Genomic DNA, 18,004 nt, shown 5'->3' with positions numbered 1-18,004 from the left:
AACTACATCCTGAGTTCTGCCCATCTTGAACTGGGCTAAGTCAAATATTTCTTTTGATTTTTAAAAAATTTTATTTTAGGTTCCAGGGTACATGTGTAGAACATGCAGGTTTTTTACATAGGTAAATGTGTGCCATGGTGGTTTGCTGCAGCTATCAAACTGTCACCTAGATATTAAGCCTCACATGCATTAAGTATTAGTCCTGATGCTCTCTGTCCCCTTAACCCCCTTAACAGGCCCCAGGGTGTGTTGTCCCCCCAACCCCTGTGTCCATGTGTTCCAACTGTTCAGCTCCCAGCTATGAGTGAGAACATGTGATGTTTTGTTTTCAGTTCCTGGTTTAGTTGCTAAGAATGAAAAACTAAATGCTAAGAATAATTCGTTATGAATTTAGTTTGCTAAGAATGAATAATTCATTCTTAGCAAACTAAAACAGCTTCGTTCTTGTCCCTGCAAGGGACATGATCTCCTCCTCTTTTATGACTGCATAGTTTTCCATGTTGTATATGTGCCACATTTTCTTTATGAGATGGTATCTCATTGTGGTTTTGATGTGCATTTCTCTAATGATCAGTGATGTTGAACTTTTTTAATAGATATGTTGGACACATATATGTCTTCTTTGAGAAGTGTCTGTTCATGTCCTTTGCCTACTTTTTGATGGGGTTGTTTTTGTCTTATAAATTTGTTTAAGTTCCTTGTAAATTCTGGATATTAGAGCTTTGTCGGATGGGTAGATTCCAAAATTTTTCTCCCATTCTATACATTGCCTGTCTGCTCTGATGATAGTTTATTTTGCTGTGCAGAAGCCCTTTAGTTTAATTACACTGTATTTTTCAATTTTAGCTCTTACTGCAATGCTTTTGGTGATTTTATCATAAAATCTTTGCCCATGCCTATTTCCTGAATGGTATTGCCTAGATTTTCTTCTAGGGTTTTTATGATTTGGAATTTTACGTTTAAGTCTTTAATCCATCTTGAGCTAATTTTTGTATAAAGTGTAAGACAAAGGTCCAGTTTCAGTTTTCTACATATGGCTAACCTGTTTTCCCAGCACCATTTACTAAATAGGATATCCTTTTCCCGTTGCTTGTTTTTGTCAGGTTTGTCAAAGATCAGATGGTTGTAGATGTCAGGTCTTATTTCTGAGATCTCTATTCTGTTCTATTGGTCTGTGTATCTGTTTTGGTAACAGTACCATGCTGTTCTGGTTCCTGTAGCCTTGGAGTAAAGTTTGACATCGGGTAGTATGATGCCTCCAGCTTTGTTCTTTTTGCTTAGGGTTGACTTGGCTATATGGGCCTTTTTTTTTTTTTTTTTTGGTTCCATAGGAATTTCAAAGTAGTTTTTTCTAATTCTGTGAAAAATGTCAATGGTAGTTTGATGGGAATAGCATTGAATGGCATACATTGAGCAGTATAGCCATTTTCATGCTATTGATTCTTCCCATCCTTTAACATGGAATATTTTTCCATTTGTTAGTGTCTTCTCTTACTTCCTTGAGTGGTGGTTTGCATTTCTCCTTGAAGGGGTCCTTCACATCCTTTGTTAGCTGTATTCCTAGGTATTTTATTCTTTGTAGCAACTGCAAATGGAAGTTCATTCATGAGTTGGCTCTCTGCTTGTCTATTGTTGGTGTATAGGAATGCTTGTAATTTTTGGACATTGATTTTGTATCCTGAGACGTTGTTGAAATTGCTTATCAGCTTAAAGAGCTTTTGGACTGAGACAATGGGGTTTTCTAGGCATAGGATTATTTCATCTGCAAACAGAGAAAATTTGACTACCTCTTTTCCTATTTGAATACACTTTGTTTCTTTCTCTTGCCTGAATGCCCTGACCATAACTTCCAATACTATGTTGAATAGGACTGGTGAGAGAGGGCATCTACTGAACTCTCCAGTACAAAATAACAGAATATACATTTTTCTCAGTGCTACATAGCACCCACATAGCACTTACTCTAAAGTAGATTACATAATTGGTAATAAAGCACTGCTCAACAAATGCAAAAGAGCTGAAATCATACCAAACAGTCTCTCAGACCAAAGCATAATCAAATTAGAACTCAAGACCAAGAAACTCACTCAAAACCACACAACTACATAGAAATTGAACGACCTGCTCCCATATGACTCCTGGGTAAATAATTAAATTAAGACAGAAATCAAGGAGTTCTTTGAAACCAATGAGAACAAAGGTGTAGCAAAAAATGTAGCAACAAAAATGTAGCAAAATCTCTGGGATGCAGCTAAAGCAGTGTTAGGAGGGAAACTTACAGCACTGAATGCCCACATCAGAAAGTAAGAAAGATCTCAAATTGACACCCTAACACCACAACTAAAAGAACTAGGGAAGCATATGCAAACAAATCCAAAGGCTAGCAGAAGACAAGAAATAACTAAGATCAGAGTGGAACTGAAAGAGATAGACACACACACACAAAAATCATTGAAAAAAATCAATGAATCCAAGAGTTGATTTTTTGAAAAAAATAAAGTAAAATAGACTGCTGGCTAGATTAATAAAGAAGAAAAGAAAGAATAATAAGATAGACACAATAAAAAATGATAAAGGGGATATCACCACTGACCCCATAGAAATACAAACTACCATCTGAGAATGCTGTTAACACTCTACGCAGAAAACTAGAAAATCTAGAAAAAATGGATAAATTCATGGAAACATACACACTCCTAAGACTAAATCAGGAAGAAATTGAATCCTTGAATAGATCAGTAACAAGTTCTGAAATTGAGGCAATACTAAATGGCCTACCAACCAAAAAAAGCCAGATGGATTCACAACCTAATTCTACCAGAGGTACAAAGAGGAGCTGGTACCATTCTTCTGAAACTATTCCAAACAATTGAAAAAGGGGGACTTCTTTCTGACTCATTTATGAGGCCAGCATCACCTTGATACCAAAACCTGTCAGAGACACAATGAAAAGAGAACACTTCAGACTAATATCCCTGGTGAATATTGAGGCAAAAATTCTCAGTAAAATACTAGCAAACCGAATCCAGCAGCACATCAAAAATATTATCCACCACGATCAAGTTGGCTTCATTCCTGGTTCAACATACACTAAGCAATAAACATAATTCATCACATAAACAACCAATGATGACAACCACGTGATTATCTCAATAGACATAGAAAAGGCCTTAGATAAAATTCAACATCCCTTCATGTTAAAAACTCAATAGCCGGGCATGGTGGCTCATTCCTGTAATCCCAGCACTCTGGGAGGTGAGGTGGGCGGATCACCTGAGGTCAGGATCAGACCAGCCTGACCAACATGGTGAAACCCCATCTCTACTAAAATACAAAAACTAGCCCGGTGTAGTGGCGGGTGCCTGTAATCTCAGCTACTTGGGAGGCTGAGGTGGGAAAATTGCTTGAAACCAGGAGGCAGAGGTTGCAGTGAGCCAAGATCACGCTATTGCACTCCAGCCTGGCAACAAAACGAGACTCTGTCTTAAAAACAAAACAAAACAAAACAAAAAAACTCCCAATAAACTAGGTATTGATGGAACATATATGAAATTAATATAGGAACTATTTATGACAAACTCATAGCCAATATCATACTGAATGAGCAAAACCTGGAAGCATTTCCCCTGAAAACTGGCACAAAATGAGCCACATATTTCATACAGTTGAGCCTTTCCTTGCTGTGGTAGAACATGCCCTATAAGTCGCCAAAGTAGCACATTGCAGTGAAGCTTTTAAAGACCATGGAAGGGTTTTCTTTTGTCCCTAAATGTTTATCTGATTTGATTTATAACACTTTATTGTAAAAAGAAAAAAATCAATTTTTTCAAAAATACACAGGTTTTTGAAAGTCTTCACTACAAAAAAAAATGATAAATGCATGAGGTGATGGTCACACTAAATACCCTGATTTGATCATTATGCAAAATATGTTTTGAAATGTCAAAATGTGCCCCCATAGATATGTAAAACTTTAATGTATCAACTTAATAAAATTAAAAATAGAAACAAAACAAGCAAATAAACAAACAAAAAATGCAGCTTCTTTTCCACACAGAATTGGAAGAAAAAAATTATTCTCAGAAGATAAGTAGACAATTTATTCTCCCTTAGAAAAATAATGGGTGTTTTGATTAAGTAAGACAAGATTTCAAGACTTGGTCTGAGATGGAAAAGTTAAAACATAGAGTACTATACCCTTCTCTGAATTAAAGTGTACAGGTATCCCCAAGGAGTAATGTCATTGATCTCATATCAGCCTTCACTGGGCTGCAGGTAGGATAGTAGGGAAAAAAAAAAAAACCTCATGAGAATGGGAATTCCATTGTTGATGAGACTGCTAACCTGGAGAAATATTAGGACAGAAGGAGAAAAAAATTCTGTAAGGAATTTTATTTTATGAGGTATGATCCTAAAATTTAGCAATAGAGGCATATAATGATTTTTCTCCTAGGTTTTCTGTTGACTGTACTTGTGGGTAAGGTGGGAAGCTCTTATACACTTCAGCATTCTTGTCTGTAAAGTAAATGTCCAAATGTACTCCATGTATCCTCTGTGAAAGTTGGATGAGGAAATAATTGCAAAAACAATGGACTAATTCACACGATTTACCATGACTAAAGCAAGGTAACTGAAGGTTGGTGAGAAGGCCTTATGCATACATATAAACTGACCAGTAGAGTATGTCACAGTATGTATTTGAAAACTGAATTGATAAATAAGCTTGTACTTTCTCTGGAATTCTCAGACAAGGCAAATTATCCAGAATGGTGTGGGAAAACCAGACCTTCAACTCCATCTTCATCCTGCTGGGAATCTTCAATCACAGCCCCACCCACACCTTCCTTTTTTCTCTTGTCCTGGGCATCTTCTCAGTGGCCTTCATGGAAAATATTGCCATGGTTCTCCTCATCTACATAGACAAACAGCTCCACACCCCCATGTACTTCCTCCTCAGTCAACTGTCCCTCATGGACCTCATGCTCATCTGCACCACTCTACCCAAGATGGCCTTCAGCTACTTGTCTGGGAAGAAATCTATCTCTCTGCCAGGTTGTGGAACTCAGATATTCTTTTACGTGTCCCTGCTTGGAGCTGAATGTTTCTTGTTGGCTGTCATGGCTTACGACCGCTATGTGGCTATATGTCACCCTCTTCAGTACACCATCCTCATGAATCCCAAACTCTGTGTCTTCATGACTGTTGCTTCTTGGACCTTGGGGTCTCTTGATGGGATTTTAGTGCTTGCAGCTGTCCTGTCATTTTCTTACTGCGGCTCTCTGGAAATTCATCACTTTTTCTGTGATGTTGCTGCCCTTTTACCTCTATCCTGCACAGAAACATCTGCATTTGAAAGACTACTTTTCATTTGTTGTGTGGTAATGCTAATCCTTCCAGTTTCAGTTATCATACTTTCCTATTCCCGTGTCCTTCGAACCGTCATCCACATGGGCTCTGGGGAAAGTTGCCGCAAGGCCTTCACTACCTGCTCCTCCCACCTGTCTGTGGTTGGACTCTACTACGGTGCTGCTATGTTCATGTACATGAGACCAGCTTCTAAACATACACCAGACCAGGACAAGATGGTGTCGGCATTCTACACTATTCTCACCCCTATGCTGAACCCTCTCATTTACAGCCTCCGCAACAAAGAAGTGTTCAGGGCACTACAGAAGGTACTGAAGAAAAGGAAGTTAATATGACTTTATCAAAATCTTTTTGAGTGCCTTCTGTGGTCAACACTCAAAAAAAAAAAAAAAATGGAAATGGAATCTCTTACATTATTCTATTTCTGGTAGTTTGTATTAATATTTTTCCACTTTTCAAAATTATTTAGCATATTATTACATATATATCATTTGTAAACTAAGCTAGATTTGGATGTTAGTATAAGTGGCTTAATCCCTGTGAATGATAATTATATTATTAGGTGTCATCCATGGGTGGTACTTGATTTTAGGATGCTTACTTTTGAAGCCAGGTATTAGTCTGAAGTGTCTTACCTGTATCAGAAAGAAAAGGTTGGGGTTGATTCTCTGTTTTTGGAGAGATGCTTCTTTGTTCACACGTTACTTCCCAATTAGTACTTGTTTTTAGTTTTACCAATCCTCAAACCCAAGAATGACTATTTTAATACTGTTTCTCCTCTCCTTGATTCCCAAGTATTTAAAAGTGGGGAGTTAGTGTCAACACTTTCTTCAATCAAGTTTTATGTCCATTTAAATTATTTTCTAGAAACTCACATATACATACACACACTTAAATATATATGTGTATGATCTTTATACTAAGAAAATTAAATATTTTAATGAGCCCACATAACATATCTATTTGGTTGGGCTGCACAGTCAACATCTGTATCACGTCTGCTTTTATTCCTTATAATCCTTATATTAACCATCAGAATCTGAAGGCAGAGCAAGATGGTGGAATAGACGGCTCCACTGATCATTCACATGCAAGGACAGCAATTTAACAATAATCTACACACAAACAACACATTCATGAGAACCAAAAATCAGGTGAGCCCTTGTAGTATCTGATTTTAACTTTATATCACTGATGAAGAGGCATCGAAGAGGTAGAAAAAACAACTTTAACAGACAATGCCACCCCTCCCTCACCACTGACAGCAGCAACAGGGTGGGTACTAAGAGTGTCTCTGGGCTCTGGTGAGGAAGAACACAACAATTGTGAGGGGTTGAGCTCAGTGCTGTCCTTTAAGAGCAGAAAGGAAAACCAGGTAAAGTTCAGATGATGCCTGGCCACAGACAGAGCATTTAAACCAGCCCTTGTCAGAGGGGAATTACTGATCCCGGTGGTCAAAGCGTGTGTTCCCACAGACCTTGACACTGAAGGCTAAAATGCGCTGAGGCTCTAAGTAAACTTAAGAGATAGTCTATACTATAAGTACTACAACTCTTAGGTGAGTCCTAGTGCTGAACTGGGCCCACAGATAGTGGACTGTGCAGGGGGCACATGAACTACTGAGACACCAGCTGGGATAACTAAGGTTGTGCTGGCATCACCCTTGCCTAACCTCAGGCTGCACAGCTCATGGCTCCAAAAGAGTTCTTCCACTTGAGAAGAGAAGAGGAAAGAGTGGAGAGGACTTTGTCTTGCATTTCGGATACCAGTTTAGCCACAGCAAGATAATGCACTGGTCAAAGCTGTGAGGCCCTTATTCCAGGACCTCCCTCCCAGACAACATTTCTCTGCACACCCTGGGCAAGAAGGGAACCCATTTCCTTGGAGAAAAGGCACCAGTACTGCTAGCATGCATTGCCTAACTGAAGAGCCCTTGGGCCCTAAATAACCAGCAGTGATATCCAGGTATTACAGCGAGAGCCCTGGGAAAGACTCTGCTGGCTTCAAGTGAGACTCAGCTCATTTCCAGCGGTAGTGGCTACAGGGCAAAACTCTGTCTGCTTGAGAAAAACAAAGAAAAGGGGACTTTCTTTTGCACTTTAGGTACCAGCTCAACCACAGGGGACGGGGTGGGTGGTGGTGGGGAGAGGGGGTTGCAGGTAGTTCACCAGGCAGGTCCTTCAGGTTTCTGATTGAGGGAATTACTCTTTGATGGCATTTCTGGACCCACCCTGGGCCAGAGGGGAGCCCACTGCCCTGAAGGATTAAACAGCATTCACTGCAAGCTGACTGGAGAGCCCTTGGGTCCTAAGGGAATATCAGCAGTAACCTGGAAGTACCTCCCAAGGGCCTGTGGTGGTGGCCATGAGATGAGGTTCCTCTTCATGTGGAAAGGGAAGGAAAAGTGGGAAAAACTGCTTCTTGTGGTTTGAATGCCAACTTAGCTGCAGTACAGTGGAATACCAGGTACACTTCTAAGGTTTCTGACTCCAGTCCCTGTCTCCAGGATGGCACTCTTGACACAACTTGTGGCCAGTGTGAACTTGTGACCTTGAAGGGAAGGACACAAGTCTGACAGGCTTAGCCAGATATTGATGGTAGAGCTCCAGGGCCTTGAGAAAACACAGGCAGTAGCCAGGTGGTTACACCAGGCCTTAGGTTAGACCCAGGGCTGTGTTTAATTCAGGGCTGACCCACAGTCTCAGTAGTGGTGGTCACCTGGGTGCTTATATCTCTCCACCCTCAGCTCCAGGTGGCTCAGGACAGACAGAGACTCCATTTTGGGAGGAGAAAGTAAGGGAAGAGAACAGAATCTCTGCCTGATAATTCAGAGAATTCTTCCAGATCTTCTCCAAAAGCATCAAGGCAGCACCTCTATGAGTCTACTAAAACCACAGCTTTACTGGGCTTGAGGTGCCCCCTAAAGCAGATACAACTTAGATCAAAACAACCAGGCGATTAGGAATGTCTGGAAAGCCTTCCCAACAAGTATGGGTACCAACAAGCCCTGACTGCAAAGATCACAATAAATACTTACTCTTAAATGCCCAGACACAGGTGAGTGTCTACAAGTATTGAGACCTTCCAGGAAAACTTGACCTCACCAAATGAACTAAATATGGAACCAGTGATGAATCCTGCAGAAACAGATATGTGACCTTTCAGATATATAATTCAAAATAGTTGTGTTGAGGAAAGTCAAATAAGTGCAAGATAAAACAGAGAAGGAATTAATAACTCTATCAGATAAATTTAACAAAGAGATTGAAATAATTACAAAGAATCAAGTAGAAATTCTGGAGCTGAAAAATGCAATTAGCATAGTGAAGAATGTATCCGAGTCTTTTAATAGCAGAATTAATCATGTAGAAGAAAGAATTAGTGAGCTTGAAGACAGACTATTTGAAAATACATAGCAAGCGGAGACAAAAGAAAAAAGAATGAAAAACAGTGGAGTATGCCTGCAGGATACTTAAAATAGCCTCAAAGGGCAAATCTAAGAATTATTGGCCTTAAAAAGGAGAGGTAGAGAAAGAGAGGTAGAAAGTTTAGTCAAACGAATAACAATAGGGAACTTCCCAAACCTGGAGAAAGATATCAATATCCAAGTACATAAAGTATAGTATACCAAGCAGATTTAACCTACAGAATACTACTTTAAGGCATTTAAAGGTTAAATTCCGAAAGGTCAGGGATCAAGAAAGGATCCAAAATGCAGCAAGAGAAAAGAAACAAGTAACATAAAATCCACCTCCAACACACCTAGTAGCAGACATTTCAGTGGAAACCTTAGACGCCAGGTGAGAGTGACATGACATATTTAAAATGCTGAAGGAAATAACTTTTGCCCTACAATAGTATACTGGCTAAAATATCCTTCAAACATGTAGGAGAAATAAAGACTTTCCCAGACAAACAAAAGTTGAGGAATTTCATGAATACCAGATGTGTCCTACAAAAAATTGCTAAAGGGGGTACTTCAATCATAAAAAAAAAAAATTAATGAGCACTAAGAAATCATCTGAAGGTTTGACACTTACTGGTAATAATAAATACACAGAAAAACGTAGAATATTTTAATACTGTTAACTGTGGTGTAAAAACTACTCTTAAGTAGAAAACTAAATGATGAAACAATCACAACTAATAACTACAAAAACTTTTCAATACAGACTGCATAATAACATATAAATAGAAAAAACTGAAAGTTAAAAAGTAGGGGGAATGAAGTTAAGGCATAGAGTTTTTATTAGCTTTCTTTTTTTTTTTTAATGCAAACAGTGTTAGGTTGTTATCAGATTAAAGTAAAGGGTTATTAGATAGTATTTAGAAACCTCATAGCAACCTCAAACCAAAAAACATACAATATATACACACAAAAAAAGAAAATGAGAAATGAAATATCACAAGAGAAAATTATCTTTACTAATAGGAAACAGGAAAGAAAGAACGAAGGAAGAGAAGACCTCAAAACAACCCCCCAAAAATGGCAGGAGTAAGTCTTTACTTATCAATAATAGCCTTGAATATAGATTAAACTCTCCAATCAAAAGACATAGACTGGCTGAATGTATGAATGAAAACAAGACCCACTGATCTGTTACCTACAAGAAACACACCTCACCTATAAAGATGCACATAGACTTCAAATAAATAAAGAGAGAAAAATATTCCATGCCAGTGGAAACCAATAAAGTGTGGGGGAGATATCCTTATGTCAGACAAAATAGATTTCAAGATAAAACTATAAGAAAAGACAAAGAAGATCACCATGTTACAAAGAAGATCATTATATTATGACAAAGAGGTCAATTCAGCAAAAGGCTATAACAATTTTAAATATGTATGAACCCAACACTGGAGCATTAAGATAAATAAACTAAATATTATTAGAGCTAAAGAGACAAATAATTCCAATGTAGTAACACCTGAAGACTTCAACAGCCTGCTTTCAACATTGAACAAATCTTCCAGGCAGAAGATCAACGAAGAAATATCGGACTTAGCCTGTGCTATAGAACAAGTGGACCTAAGAGGTATTTATAGGGCATTTCCTCCAACAGCTGGTGAATACACATTCTTTTCCCCAGCACATGAATTACTGTCAAGGATAGACCATATGATAGGTCACAAAAAAAGTCATAAAATATTCAAAAGATTGAAATAATATCAAGAATTTTTGACTACAATGAAATAAAACTAGAAATCAATAACAAGAGGAATTTTGGAAATGACAAATCCATAGAAATTAAACAATATGGTCCTGAATGACAAGTGGTTCCATGAAGAAATTAAAAAGAAAATTGAACAATTTATTGAAACAAATGATAATGAGAATTTAACATATCACAACCTCTGGGATACAGTGAAAGCAGTCTATGAAATAAATTTATAGTTATAAGTGCCTACATCAAACAAAGAAGAAAAACTTCAAGTAAACAATTTAATAATGAATCTTAACTCACAAAGCAAGAGAAAACCAAACCTAAAATTAATAGAAGAAAATAAATCATAAAATCAGAGAAATAAATGCAATTGGAGTAAATAAAACAATATAAAAGATCTGTGAGACTAAAAGTTGGTGTTTTGGAAAGTCAAAAAAAAAAAAAAAAAAAAAAAGAAATGAAAAATGATTAGCCAGACTAAGAAGAAAAGAGAGAAGATTCAACTTAATAAGATTAGAGATGAAAAAGGATACATTGCAACGGATAATGCAGAATTTAAAAGGATAATTACTGTCTACTATGAGCAACTATATGCCAATAAATTGGACAATCTAGAAGAAATGAACAAATTCGTAGACACATACAATTTATGATGATTGAACCAGGAAGAAATCCAAAACCTGGATAGACTAATAACAAGTAAGAAAAACAAAGTTGTAGTAAAAAGTCTCCTAGTAAACAAAGGCCGGAGACCTTATGGCTTCACTGCTGAATTATACCAAACATTTAAAGAACAACTCATGCCAATTCTAATCATACTATTTCAAAAAATAGAGGAGGAAATACTTCAAAACTCATCCTACAAAGCCGCTGTTACCCTGATACCAAAACCAGACTAAGATACACGCGCGCACACACACACACACACACACACATAAACACAGAGAAAAAGAAAATTACAGGCAAATACTCCTGATGAATATTGATGCAAAAATCCTTAACAAAATAGTAGCAAACCAAAATCACATGTAAAAGGTCATTCCTCATGACCAAATGTGATTCATTTCTGGGATGCAAGGATGACAAAAAGCAATTGATAAAATTTAACATTCCTTTATAATAAAAATCCTTAAAAACTGAGTATAGAATATAGAAGGAACAAACCTCAATATAATAAAAGCTATATATGACAGACTCACAGCTAGTATCATACAGAATGGGAGCGGGGGAACTAAAAGCCTTTCTTCTAAGTACTGGAACGTGGACAAGGATGCCAACTTTGACCACTTTATTCAGCATAGTACTGGAAGTCCTACCTAGAGCAATCAGACAAGAGAAAGAAATAAAGGGCATCCAAATTGGAAAGGAAGAAGTCAAATTATCTTTGTTTGCAGATGACATAATCTTTTACTTGGAAAAACCTAAAGACGCCACCAAAAATTATTAGAACTGTTAAAGAAATTTAGTAAGGCTTAAGGATACAAAATCAACACTCAAAAATCAATAGCATTTCTATATGCCAACTGTGAATAACCTGAAAAAGAAATTTAAAATGTAATCCTATTTATAATAGACACAAATAATAACAAATACTGCTAAAGCTGTGGCTAAAAGGAATATGTATACACTGTTGGTGAAAATGTAAATTATAGTCGAGCCACTGTGGAAAGCAGTTTGGAGATTTCTCAAAGAACTTAAACCAGGGCTACTCTATGACCCAGGAATGCTATTATTGGGGATACATCCAAAAGAAAATAGTTCTACCCCGAAGACAGATTACTCATATGTTCTTGCAGTGCTATTCACAATAGCAAGGAATCAACCTACCAGCCCATCAATGGTGGATTGGATAAAGAAAATGTAACACATAAACACCACAGAGTACTACATGGCCATAAAAAAGAACAAAATCATGTCCTTTGCAGCAACATGGATGCAACTGGAGGCCATCATCCTAAGTGAATTAATTCAGTAACAAAAAAACAAATACTGCGTGTTTAGCTCCCATAAGTTGGAGCTAAACTTTGGGTACTCAAGGATGTAAAGATGGAGACAATAGATACTGTGGACTACCACATGGGGAAGGAAGAGAGGGGAGTGTGAGTTGCAAAACTACCTATGGGATGCTATGCTTACCACCTGTGTGATGGGATCTATACCCCAAACCTCAGCATGATGCAATATACCCATGTAGCAAGCACACATGCACCTACTGTGTCTAAAGTAAAAGATGAAATCATTTAAAAAATAATTTGACATTTCATCTTAACGTTTAAAATTGTGGTCACTAGCATATTTTTAAATTACCTAGGTGGTATATTATATTTCTTTTGAAGTATGTTTATCTAGATGACTAAGATATGGTGATTTCCATTGTATTTCTGTTAATTTACTACTTTAACCTCTTCAAAACCCACACAATTCCTGAAACTCTAGTAAGTAGAAGTTCCTATGTTAGACTCAGTATCTTTTCTAGAGCAAATGAAGATACTCTTATGCACCTACTATTGATTTGGTAAGTGAACTCTTTTCTATCACCCTCAGGAAAGAATATCAAGAACAACTCACATTCATAAGGATCAAACATCTTCTATTTATAATACCTTGGTCTGTGCTTATCTTCCTGTCCTCTGTCATGATGTAAGTGAAAGAAATACAAGCTACCCGGACATGCCGCAGAAAAAATATATATGTACTAAATTTAGATGACAATATGCTAATTGGACTGAGCTGTAGGAAATAGCTAGCACATTGGAGACATTGTAATACATTTGTTATCCAAGGTGCAAGATATATCTTACCAACATCAGCAGTCTTCCACAAAAATAAAGGTTGTAGGAAGTTGCATGCCACTTAAGGTCTCATGGGATATCCAAAGCAAGGGAAAAATTACTGCCTCTTGCCCTCTCATCAAAAGATAGATACATGACTAATAGGTAGATAGATAGATAGATAGATAGATAGATAGATAGATAGATAGATAGACAGACAGACAGACAGACAGACAGACAGACAATACTTGGTTCCTTTTTGGGTTTTGAAGGCAGCATATACCACAGCATATACCATATTATGGATTACTAATTTGATCTGTATAGTGGGTTACACAAAAAGATACTGACTTTGAGTAACATCAATAACAGAGGATTCACTGCAATCCAGGATGCAGTGCAAGCAACTCTGAAACTTGGACCATACAAGTGTTAGAATCTATAGTATTAGAGATATTAATATTGGGATATTACATTGTGTGGCATTTATTGTATGTTCCCATGGGATAATTTCAAATGAAATCAGTAAAATTCTGGAGTAAAATTGTGCTATCCACATTAAAAGTTTTAAACCTTTTTATTTTTAATTTTTACTTTTTGTGAGTACATAGTAGGTGTATGTATTGATGGGGTTTGTGAGATATTTTGATACGTGCAATGCGTAATAATCATATCAGATAATTGGGGAATCCATCATCTCAAGCATTTGTCCTTTATGTCACAAACAATCCAATTATACTTTTAGTTATTTTTAAATGCACAATTATCATTGGCTATAGTCACCCCGTTGTTCTATCAAATACTAACGCATTCATGCTCTCTAATTATGTTTTGTACCCATTAAACATCCCACTTATTCTCCCTAATCCTCACCCTCACTACCCTTCTTAGCCTGTGATAACCATCCTTCTACTCTCTATCTCCATGAGCCCAATTGTTTTCATTTTTAACTCCCACCAATAAGGGAGAACATTTGAAGTCTGTCTCTCTGTGTCTGGCTTATTTCATTTAATATAATAACCTCCAGTTCCATCCATGTTGTTGCAAATGATATGGTCTCATTATTTTTTATGGCTGAATAGTATTTCATTGTGTATATGTACCACATTTTCTTTATCCATTCATCTGTCGATAGACAGTTTGCTTGCAAATCTTAGTTATTGTGAATACTGCTCCAGTAAACATGGAGTGTAGATACCTCTTCAATATACTGATTCCCTTCTTTTGGATGTCTGCCTAGCAGTAGAATTGCTGAATCGTATGGTAATTCTATGTTTAGTTTTTTGAGGAACCTCCAAACTGTGCTTTATAGTGGTTGTACTAATTCACATTCCTACCAACAGGGTAGGGGGCTGCCTTTTCTCCACCTTCTGGCGTAGTTTGGTATTGCCTTTCTTCTGTATAAAAGTCATTTTGACTGGGGTGAGATGATATCTCACTGTAGTTTTATTTTACATTTTTCTTATGATCAACATGTTGAGCACCTTTTCATACACCTGTTTGCCATTTGTATGTCTTCTTTTAAAAAATGTCTATTCAACTCTTTCACCCATTTTTAAATTGGATTAATACATTTTTTCCTATAGAGTTGTTTGAGCTCCTTATATATTCTGGTTATTAATCCCTTGTGAGATGAGTAGTTTGAAAGTTTTTTCTTTCATTCTATGGGTTTTCTCTTCACTTTATTATTTCCTGTGCTATACAGAAGCTTTTTAAATTGATGTGATCTTATTTGTCCGTTTTTGCTTCAGTTGCTTGTGCTTGTTGTGCATTTTTACATTTCAAATTATTGTGAGCCTTGCAAGTAATATCTTATCTCTCATTATTTAAAATTCATGACCAACTTAACCCTGGTTTCATAATCAAACAAGAAGCAAGCAAAAAGGAAACTTTAAAAAAAACCTCTACACTTTAACTTCATACCTTCGCTTTGTAACTTTCTGTTGTTTCAATTTATATTTTATTGTACTGTGTCTTACAAAGTTGTTGTAGTTTTCATTTTTGATTGGTTCATCTTTTCATCTTTCTACTTAAGATATGAGTAGTTTACACACCACAATTACAGTATTATACTAGTCTGTCTTTTCCTGTGTACTTACCATTACCAGAGAGATTTGTACCTTCAGATGCTTTCTTATTGCTTATTAATACTTTTTTCTTTCATGTTGAAGTGCTCTCTCTAGCATTTCTTGTAAGACAGGTCTGGTGTTGATGAAATCTCTCAGCTTTTCTTTTTCTGGAAAAGTCTTTATTTATAAAGAATTAATACAGAGAAGGGAAGGAAGTTAATGAAGTGTGTTTTATTGAGTAAGCTACTACAGAGGACAAATCCAACCTAATCCTGTGGCTCACTTCTGAGAAAGCATATAGAATGCACACTCTTGAGAATCATTCTTGCCACTGAGAGAGGAGACAGAGCTTGACTTTCACCAGGGGTTGTTTGGGGGCTTCTCTGCTGGTGATTTTTATTCTCTGGCACTTCTAGTCTGTGTGCACATAGACAGAGTGACCTTCTATGGAGACTGAAGGAAGGTGGTTGCTGCTCAGAGTGCTGGCTGGAAATTCATGTATAATTTTTGCCTCAATTGGCACACCAACCAAGTGCAACATGTGGAGGTTTTTTGTGTGTGTGTGGGTGTCTTCATCCAAATAAGTCAATTGTAAGGACATGAGATGATTGAGATTATTATGAAATGTGTTCACAGATGTCCTATTAGATGACATTGTGGAAATACTGTTAGTTGTATTTGTGTGATAAGGTATTGTGGTTAAGTACAAAGGAAGAAACTATGAATTCAAGATTATGGATAATAAAGAAGTGATAAGATGTCTAAACAAATGGCTGGGCCCAGGGATTCATGCCTGTAATCCCAACACTTTGGGAGGCCTAGGCGGGCAAATCACGATGTCAGGAATTCAAGACCAGCCGAACCAACATGGTGAAACCCTTCTCTACTAAAAATACGAAACTCAGCCGGGCGTGCTGGTGCGCACCTGTAATCAACTACTCAGGAGGCTGAGGCAGGAGAATCGCTTGAACTCAGGAGGCAGAGGGTGCAGTGAGCTGAGATCACGCCACTGCACTGGGGGACAGAGTGGGACTCCGTCTCAAAACAAAACAAAATTCCACAAACATTAAATGTATGTTGGGTAGATAAACATGAAACAAGATTTTTTGGATCCAGGGTAGTTCCTTATTTTTTTTCTTTGATGTGGTGCTCTATTTAAAATTTTTTAAAATTTTTAAAAGAAATATGGGTATTTCAGCAAAAGAAAAAAAGGGAGCGACAGGGAGGAAGGGAGGAAGGAAGGGAGGAAAAAAGGGAGGAAAAAGAGAAACCCTCCCTGGGGTGCTTTCTTGCACATTATATTTTTCACTGTGGCTGTTCAATGGAGATGCCCCAAGGAAACGCAGGCAGAGACTCTCTTCCTAGGTCCCTGAAGTAGCACTAAGAAGCAGCACATGTCCACACTTCCAACACTGCTGCAAAAACAAGAAGTAAGCATCATTTGGATGTAAAACATTATACATTATTGTGACTAATTTTTATTGCAATTAATCTGCCCCAAATAATATCACTTTTTGAACAAACATAAATCTACCTAATTTTAATAAAATTATTGAGAAAATATTACTTATAGGGAGATATATTAAATTTAATTCCTACTGAACAATGTACAAAAATCAACCTCAAATGTATTAAAAACACATATTGAAAACACAACAAATATTTGTTTTAAATTATAGGCAAATATTCATGAGCAGACATCAATTTCTTAAGTAATATAAAGTAATAACTTGAAAGACATCATTGACAAATTTGACCACATTAAAAGTTTAAAACTTTGTCCATTGGTAGATACCTCAAATAGGTGGAAATTCTTAAGATAAAACAGTATACTAAATAAATATATACCTGTATTTAATAATATTCTTTGATTCAGCTTCATATATACATATATATGTGGAAAAATAAGAAAAGACATGAGCAGTTATTTCATAGAAAAAGAGATACACATGGCCAGCAAACTCCTCAAATAATTGTCAAAAATGGTATTCTATCCCTATTCCAGCAGAAAAAATAGAAAATTCAAACAATACCAAATGTCGTTGAGTATGTTTATTGACAAAACAGTTTAGCATTGCTGATTAGAATGAAAACAGATATTATCACTTTGGAAAAGAAATCAGCATTGTCTTTTACATTGGACTTTTACTTTCCAAATAGTCCAACCATTCTATTTCTCTCTATAGAACCCAAGAAACTTCTTCCAGGGTACTAGGAGTCACAAAAAGGAATGTTCAAAATGTTTGTTTTTATGGTAGATATATAAAATTTCTATGTCTAAATAACCTGATAAATAATTTTTTGTATTCACAAAATAGAATATTTTACGATAGCTGAAAGTAATATATTTGAGCAATAAAAAATAGAATGAATCTTAACACCATAAAGCAAGCTTGGGAAGATTACTTGCTGCACAATAGCTTTTCTAAAATTTTATGAATCATTAAAAAATCAAAACGAAAGATGTTTAATATCTACATTTAGATAAGATAAAGCGAAATGAATGTGAGAATGAGAGGATGTGGAACACTGGGTTTAGGATGCTGGAAATTTTGGCAGTAGAAGTAGTGAGATGGAGTAAAGTGAGGCCACATGTTATATGTAAATTGCTATTAAGTTCTTAGATTTTATG

The 18,004-nt window shown here is 36.6% G+C and overlaps 1 protein-coding gene across 1 annotated transcript; it reads left to right on the top strand.

The window, feature by feature from the left end:
• Positions 1 to 4,766: 4,766 nt before the first annotated feature.
• LOC112611462 (olfactory receptor 2M4) lies at positions 4,767 to 5,702 on the top strand. The gene has a single exon (XM_025365276.1). It carries the CDS (start codon positions 4,767 to 4,769, stop codon positions 5,700 to 5,702), a length of 936 nt encoding a protein of 311 aa, XP_025221061.1.
• Positions 5,703 to 18,004: the final 12,302 nt, after the last annotated feature.

Source organism: Theropithecus gelada, chromosome 1 (assembly GCF_003255815.1).
Source record: "Theropithecus gelada isolate Dixy chromosome 1, Tgel_1.0, whole genome shotgun sequence".
In the NCBI taxonomy this organism is placed as follows: Eukaryota; Metazoa; Chordata; class Mammalia; order Primates; family Cercopithecidae; genus Theropithecus; species Theropithecus gelada.
The sequence above is the reverse complement of the archived record's forward strand: the minus strand, read 5'-3'. Positions and strand labels throughout refer to the sequence as shown.

Excerpts from the sequence above, each read along its gene's own strand:
- LOC112611462 (XM_025365276.1), top strand. The coding sequence starts at position 4,767 with ATGGTGTGGGAAAACCAGACCTTCAACTCCATCTTCATCCTGCTGGGA.